General features: G+C 44.5%; 1 protein-coding gene across 1 annotated transcript; it reads right to left on the reverse strand.

The window, feature by feature from the left end:
- Positions 1–2: 2 nt before the first annotated feature.
- Positions 3–7,618, reverse strand: ACAT2 (acetyl-CoA acetyltransferase 2). The gene is made up of 9 exons (XM_015858041.2): positions 7,545–7,618; positions 7,303–7,437; positions 6,241–6,422; positions 5,420–5,537; positions 4,519–4,662; positions 3,294–3,416; positions 2,838–2,992; positions 874–984; positions 3–371 (listed from the first exon to the last, which is right to left on the reverse strand). Exons 1-9 carry the CDS (start codon positions 7,591–7,593, stop codon positions 204–206), a joined length of 1,185 nt encoding a protein of 394 aa, XP_015713527.2. The 5' UTR covers positions 7,594–7,618; the 3' UTR covers positions 3–203.
- Between the last annotated feature and the right edge of the window lie 1,799 nt (positions 7,619–9,417).

Genomic DNA, 9,417 nt, shown 5'->3' on the forward strand with positions numbered 1-9,417 from the left:
CCTTTTATTTTTTTGCAGAAAAATTTATTTTGAGAAGTGGAAACTACTGTGTAGTAACCAGGAATCTTTACTTGATGAGACAATGATGAACGAGCACAAAAAGCATTGTAGTAAGCCTCTGTAATTGCAGGGAAAACAAAAACATGTAATTAAGTTGCATGATTAGAAGGTTATAGGTTGGTAGTAAGCTCTGAGACAGCTGCTCATCTCTCGACACACATAGCTATTCCCATTCCTCCTCCTATGCAGAGAGCAGCAACACCACGTTTTCCACCTGTTCGTTCCAGTGCATGTAGCAGAGTCACAAGGATGCGGCATCCGGAGGCACCCAGAGGGTGGCCAAGAGCAATAGCTCCACCTTGGGTGTTGATCTGAAGGGGAGAAAAAAAGCGCAAGGTCAGGTTCAGAAGTCATGTAGCTTGCTCGAGTATTGACATCAATGACATCACTGGGTATAGTCTCCAGCAGTGACTAAGGTCACGTGCTCCACAGCAAGGAACACTAGATCTGGGTGTAAAGGCTGTTACAAATTAGGATTTCTTCCCCAAGGAGCCCATCTTGTAGTCCATTTTTATTCTCTGTAGCTGTTAATGGTAGTCACTAGGGTGAACTTAGGGAGCAGAGAGTAATAACTGAAATTCTTAGCATTCCTGGAAGGAAACTGACAAATATGTTTCAGTCTTAGTTGCATACACATCTACCAGAAGAAAGCTGTTGCCTGGTCCAGTAGGAAACAATTTGCCTGCTACAAAGCAGGCCTACAGCTGAGTAGATGAAGGAGATGTCTTAATGTGGTACTATGGTGCTGTTCCACTTCAGCTCTGAATACAACCCAAACGGAATCGAGAAAACAAGACCTTATATGTTTATTACCTTTTCTGGATTTACTTTCAGTTCTCTTGCTATTGCAATCGAGAGTGATGCAAAGGCTTCATTAATTTCAAACCAGTCAACTTGGTCCAGTGTCCAGCTGGCTTTCTCAATCTGAGAGAACAAAACAGAAGCTTTAGTAGAAGCTTTTTAATGTTTTCCTCAGCACCCGAGGAAGCTGTTAGTGAGACTCCTATCAGTGATACAGATTCACCGCTATTAAAAAGCTGAAGGAAAATGGTTTTTTTTCATAGCTATGATTCTCTTGAGGACAACTGACATCATTTCATGGTGTCATCAAAAAAAATAAAAGTCCAATGTGTTTGCTGTTGGTAAAACATCCAGGTTAATGTTTCACAGCTGTCTGTGTTGTTAACAACTGCAGGGAGTCAATCTGTGCATGGTGCCCTTAGTGGAACAAATAATGTTTTCAGAAGTACCTTTTAGCTGATTAAAAGCAAGTTTTTACAAAGACAAGCCTGATTTTGTTAGAGATTCCGAATGGCAAACACAGTTTTTGAATACAGGTGTTTCATTCCTGAAATGATCATTAATGATGGGTGTTGGGTAGTAGCTCCGCTATCCTGCCTTTGGTGAGAAGCTGCCACTCAAAGCTCTCAAGGTGCCATTTGAGAAGACAGTTTGATTAATACTTTCACACAAGAAACTTGTGGTGTAATTGCCTACTTAGGTACAGGCTCAGGCATGTTCTCTGTATTTAAATATTTACTTCCACTGGCTGTTTCTAACAGCAATGCTTTATCAGCAGAATCACTTGCAACAACGTTTTGCAACCAGCTAGTCCAACTGACACATCTCGAGTCAAGGATGAAGGCCTCTTTGTACTGGATACACGCTGGGTAAAAGAGCCAACCTCCTGAGAAAGTGATAGCTTTAAGATTTACTATGTTGCAGCACTAAAAAGCACCGTCCCAGTTTCTCTGGAGAGTGACTAAGCTAAGAAGTTCTGAAGCAAACTCATTGGGAGGGTGGGAAGTATTTCATTAGGCACCTTATTACAAAGTCCATATTAAGTGCCCTTTTTCAGAGTATTTTAGGTAGAGCTAAATACTTGTCCATGGTTGCCTATCCCACAGTATAAGCTGAAAATGTGTATTTGCGTGTACAAAAAACCCCCAGCATATATGGCACTGATTTGGAAGAACAGGTCGGATTAAAAAATGCTTCCCATTAAAAGCCACAGAGGCTGTGTGACCACACTAGATTTCTGTGTTACTAACTAGGACATTTCAAAGACTAACAAAATAAGGTCTGCACAGCAAAAAGAAAACTCGGAAAGGATTCTAAAGGAAATACATCCTTATCAGCTGTGGGAGAGAGCTCTCCTTCTTCTTGACTTCAATAGGAGTTCAAGAGCAAATAATCAGCTAAGGTTGCCATGGGCTACATCTGTATAAGCAAGCAGCATGGTGCCACAGGAGGTTCTCATAATAGAAGCACTCAGGACTGGACACAGGATGCCTCAGTGGAGGTAATACTGGCTTGAGCACATTAGATGTGGTTCTGGAATGCACCTTCTTGATTAGTTTCATGTGGATGGAAATTGAGCTTTTACAGTGCAGCACTTCTGCAGGGCAAATCAAATCACAAAGGGCATAATTGTATTTGCTAAAGCAGATGCACTCACTGCTCATCCTTCCAGCATGCACTACTGCAAACACAACTAGGCAACAGTATGAACATTAACCTGGCCAGACAAAGGATCAGAACCATGCTGTGGCAGAACTAAGTCATCTCCAAATTAGGGCAGTATACTCTTCCATTAAATTTGATCTTCACGCTCCTAGGTGATCAAGGAGGCCTATAAACCTGACTACATTATATTCTAAATGCTACGTTTACATCTACAGATTCTTTCTCAGTGAGTAGGCATCACCAGAAAATGAAAGGAAATTACAAGTTGTTTTTTCCTTTAGTAATGGATAGACAGATGAACAATTACTTACAGCTTTCTTTATTGCTGAAATGGGCCCTACTCCCATTATAGATGGATCTATACCAGTCTGAGCCCAAGATACGATCCGGGCCATAGGCATAAGACCTCTCCTAGCAGCTTCAGATTTCTTCATTAGAATCACAGCTGCAGCTCCATCATTTAAACCTGTGAAACAACAAACAGCTGCTGTATGTTTGCTGGGTAACCGCAATCAAGCATTGCTATTATTGTCCAAATACTTGTGTTGCTTCACAGAAAGCAAGCAAGCAAACAAAAGACATCTCAGGAAAGAAGTCCTTCTCCACAGTTCTATTTGAGTTCTACATATGTTGTCAAACACTGACACTTCCTTTAAAGCAGATCTAGCAATGACCACACAGTAGCCACACCTCTTCCATGCCCTTCCTTAAGCTACACACAGCTATTACAGTTTTAACAGCTATCACTTTTAACCCGACTGACCAACCTGAAGCATTAGCTGCTGTTACTGTCCCGGTTCCATCAGTCAGAAAGCAGGGCTTTAACTTTGCCATTGCTTCCAAGTTGCTCCCATGTCGAGGGTATTCATCTGTTTTAACTTCTATAGGACCTGCAAAGCAGAGCATTAGGTTCACGGGAGACCCTGGTCACGTGTACATACACCTTAAACGCAGAGCTGACAGAACCAATAGGGTGACTGGGAATTGATGCCATAGTCCTTTTTACCAACAAATCAGTGCACATTAAAGCTCCCTCCAGCTGCTTCTGGCAGGACAGGCAGCTGGGCTTTGTGAAATGAATGCTAACAAGCAAAATACTGTCTAGCTGTACAAAAAAAGCATTCATTGTTCTGGCTCTTCCAAGAAGGCGGCTATTGTAGGAATATCATTGGAAACAACAGTCAAGTAACATGAAACAGTATCTAAACTGGTTTCAGGGAAGTCCTGAAGGCCTAATGTCAGAACTTCTCCCACAGGAGCTACTCAGTGCAAACACTGAACAACTGATTCATCATTTCTCCATGAAAAATTCAGGATTTGCATCCAGTTCACAAAAGGGTTGGAGGAATTGCCCTATTAGATATTCAAGACCCACCTGGACACCTACCTGTGCAGCGTGATGTAGGGAACCTGCTTTGACCAGGGGGCTTGGACTCGATGAACTCTAGAGGTCCCTTCCAACCCCTACAATTCTGTGATTAGGCCTTTGGCTCACATGCTATAAGAGGCCTGCTTAAATCCTAAGCAAACCTAAAGAGAAGCACATCTAATGCCCGTAACTGGACCTAGTTAATTAGCAAGCAATTCTAACTGCTGTTTACTGTATATTTTAGTCGGCGGTCAAGACTTGCCATATCAAAATGACTGATTTAAGTTTTCTCTAACAACATGAAAATACTGATTTTAATACAGCATCCAAAGTTGAGAACCTATGTTAAGCACAACATGGGCCTGGACTGTAATTACTTCTCTGGTAAAACAGACAGCAGTAGGATTTGCATAGAGCTACATTTGGATATTCTACATTTGCATCGCTTCTCTCTCATTTCAAAAAATAAGGGTTGGAAATTGGAAAAGAGAGCAATGACTTACAGACTTATGGAACCACTTACACAACAGGCTGCCTAACCGGAAAACAACTGATTAGAAGAGACATAGTAGAAGACTTTTTTTTCCTTTAAAATGAGCTGCAGTTATCCACTTAACACCTACCTTTTTTGGAAGGCACAAGAACAGGAACAATTTCCTTTTCAAAATAGCCAGCTTTCTGTGCTGCCTCTGTCCTGTTCTGTGACAGTACGGCAAGTTGGTCTTGTTCCCCTCTGCTGACTTGCCACTGATTGGCCACATTTTCAGCTGAAATTAGAATACAACGCAGATTACTGACAGTACCTCCTACAGCTGTAAGCTTTAAAGTCGAAAGCACACAGGTTGTCATTAATGTTTGCTGTAGCAAGCGGCTAAACTCACTGAGCAGTTTTCACTCTGACTTCTTGTTTTGGTCGCTCACAATTCTCTGCTGTATTTCATTTTGCGGGTGTACATTTCTGCGCAGGGTCTCCTCCCACTGGTAAATCAAGCTAAATAGAAACGCCAACAAGCTTTTCTAATTGCTTATCTGGCTCAGATCAGATCTCTCAACAAGCAGTTGGCTGACTATGCCATCCAGGACGCAATAACCTAAGGTTGCAAAACTACATGCATCCACAGTACATTTCACCTAATTCCTCCCCACTGTGAACCTGCGCAGCTGAGTGTTTCAGTTAGGAATTAATTTGGTTACTTTTTCTGAAGTTAACTTAAATTGCTCAGAAGCAAAAGAGGTGCAGTGAGATGAGTTGCCAACGGGCATAAGCCAAACAGTCTGAATGTGTACCCTTCCAGGTCAATATTTTATTAGGTAAGATAGAAAAAATGAAGAAAGTTCAAAAAGGTTGTTTTACGTGCCAAGAAAAAATGTCTTCAACACATTTCATCATTAGGGCTTGTTCTCTTTTGACTACAACTTAACGATAGCTTGAAATTTCTTACCACAGAGTTCTGAAATTTACTAAGCATGAATTCTCCCACCTTCCCAGTTAAATGTTTGGTTTTCAGGACTGTCACCACTTACCAGTTATACCCATATGATACTGATAAAAAGCGTCTGTAAGGCCATCATGGATTATAGTATCCTGCAAGGAAGCCTCTCCCATTCTTACCCCAGCTCGCATGTGAATTGTATGTGGAGCCTGCAGGAAGGTATTTCAGGAGGTGTTAGATTGTTTCTATCAGCGATAAGCAACTAGCCAAGACAGCTGCAGGTAGCAATCCCAGCTCAGCTTTACTTCCCACAGAGTCCCTTATACACATACCCCTCCCGCCCCCAAAACCACCCACATTAAGTCCTTTTCTCACACTGCAGGATAGAATGAGAAATAAGGGGAAAATTAGGGTCCTTGGCCAGCCAAAACATGGGGTTCTCCAGCTGACTGCTCTGTCTCTCCTTCCAGGGTCTGATAGCTGGCATGGTGTTCGGCCTGTGCATTTTTCCCAGGCATCAGATCACCAAGCAGCGAAGTATTTTCTCAGTACGAATTACTTATTGACTGATCAGTCTGCAAGTGAGTAACATTGCCAGTTATTCATTCTTCAAGCCTCTCACAGCAAAGAAACCTTCTCTCAATGCCAGCTGTTACAAGTAAGTAATTCATCACTATGGGGCCAGATGGCAATTAAAGTAGAACTTTAAATGTAGCGTGTGTTTGCACAGCATCTTTACAGTATCTACAGAATCATTAAATAAAAGCTACCAAGTCCACTTTTACATGTGTAAATTCACTTTCAAGTGCAGAAACTGCCTCCAAAGCATTAACCTTGGAACACCTGGTTTCAACATCACTTTACTGCTGTCCTCAGTAAGCCAGAAAATGAGAGTGTGATCTCTTGCTTTACCTTGCTCATGCTTTCCATGCCTCCTGCGACCACAATACTGGACTCTCCCGTCATTATGGACTGCGCCCCCAGACAGACCGCCTTCAGGCCAGACCCACAGATCATTTGACAGCTCCATGCCGGCACAGAGTAAGGGATTCCTGCTCCAACACTCGCCTGTCGAGCTGGGTTCTGGCCAGCACCTGTAAGAACAGACAGGAGTTGACTTTGCACACTCTTGAAATGAATTATAGTTCTTGCCACTTTCTATGACTGTACTCCAATTCCCTCGAAATGCAGGGCTTGCTCCTATTATCAGTTGGTAGATAAAGCTTCCAGCAGCAATCTGTGCACTGCAGCTCAGTTACCTCCCTCATTTCATGGGCCATTTGCTACTGATATTGCAGATTTGCAACCCTGCTTCTGACTGTGGGTGAGATGAAGCATTAACTATTGAATGTCAAATCATAACCAACCTGTTGTACATGTATAAGACATGTGTTCACTGTGATACTGCTGCTGCTAGCTGAAGAGTTTCTTTGGATGTCTTCTGCATGTTAAGAATAGACAGTTTCTCCTATAAACTCCCTTGAAAACCAAAAGCACATTTATGCAAGGTCAGCCACAAAAGCTCCCATTCTTGCCTGTAACCTTGATGTAGAGAATAGGAGCGCTACATTCAGCTACAATGTTCTTCATCTACATCTCCTCCAGGCCAAAGTTGACGCCAGCCCTTTCACGTGCAAAAGAATGGATAAAGTGGACGCACCACACAGTAAACTAAAAACATACAGAAATCCAAATCAGCTTTAAACATGATGTTAAACTATTCGTTTCTTTTATTTTCGTCCTCTTGTTTAAAGCACAACCTGCCCGGTGATCTTACTGCTTAAACATCACCAACCGCACCTAAGCGACCAATTTCCTCCCTGCATAGTTCCTTCCTCAAGGGACCCATCCGCAAGCAAATACGGGATGCCGCATGTGGGTCCTGGGCAGCCTTTGTCCCGCAGCGGCAGAGCCGTCGCCACCCACCCACGAGAAGCGACGCCCGAGGTGAGAACGGGAGCGGCCGTGCCCTACCTGCGGTCAGCACCTGGCCCAGCACCACCTCCGACACCTCCTCGGGGCCCAGCCCGGCCCGACGCAGCGCCTCGCGGATCACGGCGGCGGCCAACTCGTGTGCGGGCAGCGCGGACAGCGCGCCGTTGAAGGAGCCTGCAGGGGAGACAGAGAGGGGACAGCCGTCACCGCCCGCAGTCCCGGCCACGCCGCGCCCACCGGGCACCCGGCCCCGGAGGGACACCCGCGGCCCGGCCTCTCACCGATAGCGGTCCGGACGGCCGCGACGAACACGATGGGATCGGCGCTCATGGCGGCGGCGATGGTCAGCGAGAGTTTGCACGGAGCCGGGACCGGAGCCGGGGCCGCCCCTCGCGTGTTGCCGGCGCCGCCCATCGCCTGCTGCAGGGCGGGGCGGGCCGATAGAGGGAAGGAGGCGGTGGGGGCCGGGCACCGCCGGAGGGAGCAGGGCTAGAATGGAGGGAGGAGCCGACATCGCCGATCAGCTTTGAGGAAAGAAGGGTGGGTGGGCTGAAAACAACGGCCTGTTCATAGCTGAGCTTTCCAGTCCTTATTCCTTCCCGTGCTGAGTCACGGCCGATGCTTTGCAGAGCAGTTTCCCAGCGTCGGGATACCCCGATGATAACTTCTTGGTACAGGCGCTAAGGGAGCTGACGAGGAAGGTGTCCTTCTGGATTAGTTGCTTGTAAATGGGTCCCATCGTTGAAGAGGCCGTAGACAGCCATCGTGGCCAAAGGGACCACCATCAAATAGCCACGCTGGAAGCCTTTGGTGATAGGATGCTTCAATGCTTCACTGGGGTGTGGGTAGAGCAGACTTTGGGCTGCTCAGGGAACTGGTCAGCAAGGTGCCCCGGGAAACTGCTTCTGAAGGCTTTGGGATCCATCAATGCTGATAAACTTACAAGAACCACCTCCTAAGAGCACGGGAACAGGCAGCTCTGAAATCATGTGTTAGAAACCATGCAGGTGGGGCAGAAGGTTGGCTTGGCTGAGCAGGGATCTTCTCGGGCTTAGGTGGAAAACTCCATCTCCATGCCTGTAACTAGATGGGTAACTTCATCATAAAAGGAGACATCATAAAAGGAGACTAAGATAATTAAAGTTAGTTGACCATGGGAAGCCGGATGGTGTAATTGTGTAGGATTTCAGCAAGGCTTTTGATACTGTTTTTCATGGTATCCTTCTGAGCTAGGCAAAGACATAATGTGATGGGTAAAGAATAGGCATTTATTAGAGGATGACTAACGTTGGTGTACAAAGGTGGCACTAAGATACCCAGTTTATCAGCTGGCCCATATACCAATAACGTCACTCTTCACACAATATTTGATTACAATTTGAGGTCATCAATGCAAACAGAACATCAACAATGTAAGATGAGCAGGTATACAAAGTCCAAATACACTAATACAGCTAAAGGGAGTTTTATGGGATTCCTTTGCATTTAAAGCTTTGCAAGTATCAGCATAAATAGTGACTAGGACATAAAATATGGAATCAACCCCCTTTCTTTCTCTCCACACTTGATCTTTATGTGCTGTCAGATGGAAGGGGTTTGAATCTGGAGGCCTGATAAACTCTTGACAGCTGATCTGCTTCAGTTTTGTTCTCAACCACAAACATCAGAACTGTTTTCCAGCTCAAGAGGAATGGGAGACCAGGCTGTAATAAAGGGCCAACCTGAAATCACTAAGTGATATCCTGGGCTTTTTTGGTCTTTTGGTTTTTCTGTTTGTCTTGCACCATCCTATTTAACTCTGCTCAGCCATAGCATCCAGGGTTGAGATTCAAATGCATTAAAGGAATGCTTAAGAGGAAAACAAAACCCCCAAAACACAGCAATTGCACAAAGCCAAATGATTAGGAAACTTGTATGGTAGAGATTAAAGTTATTGAAACAACAACAAAAAGGATGACTAAGCATTAATAAGCAGCTTGGATTCAGTGTAGTTAATGAGCAACATAATATCCAATAACAACCTCCTGCCCAGTGTGGGTATATTTGCACATTTCTTGGAAATCCAGGCTCTGTGAAATTCAGTCAGTAGGAGAAACAACGTGATATTAAAACCATAATTACTTTAACATGGCTTTAAAAGGGCTGTAATCAATA

This window comes from Coturnix japonica, chromosome 3 (assembly GCF_054131305.1).
Source record: "Coturnix japonica strain WE chromosome 3, WE-NBRP24, whole genome shotgun sequence".
Lineage (NCBI taxonomy): Eukaryota > Metazoa > Chordata > Aves > Galliformes > Phasianidae > Coturnix > Coturnix japonica.

Bases quoted from the DNA above. Each gene is read 5' to 3' on its own strand.
- ACAT2 (XM_015858041.2), bottom strand. From the start codon at position 7,593: ATGAGCGCCGATCCCATCGTGTTCGTCGCGGCCGTCCGGACCGCTATC. The intron at 7,438-7,544 runs GTGAGAGGCCGG...TCTCCCCTGCAG, and splicing joins GGCCGTCCGGACCGCTATCG to GCTCCTTCAACGGCGCGCTG. The intron at 372-873 runs GTAATAAACATA...TCTCCCCTTCAG, and splicing joins TGAAAGTAAATCCAGAAAAG to ATCAACACCCAAGGTGGAGC.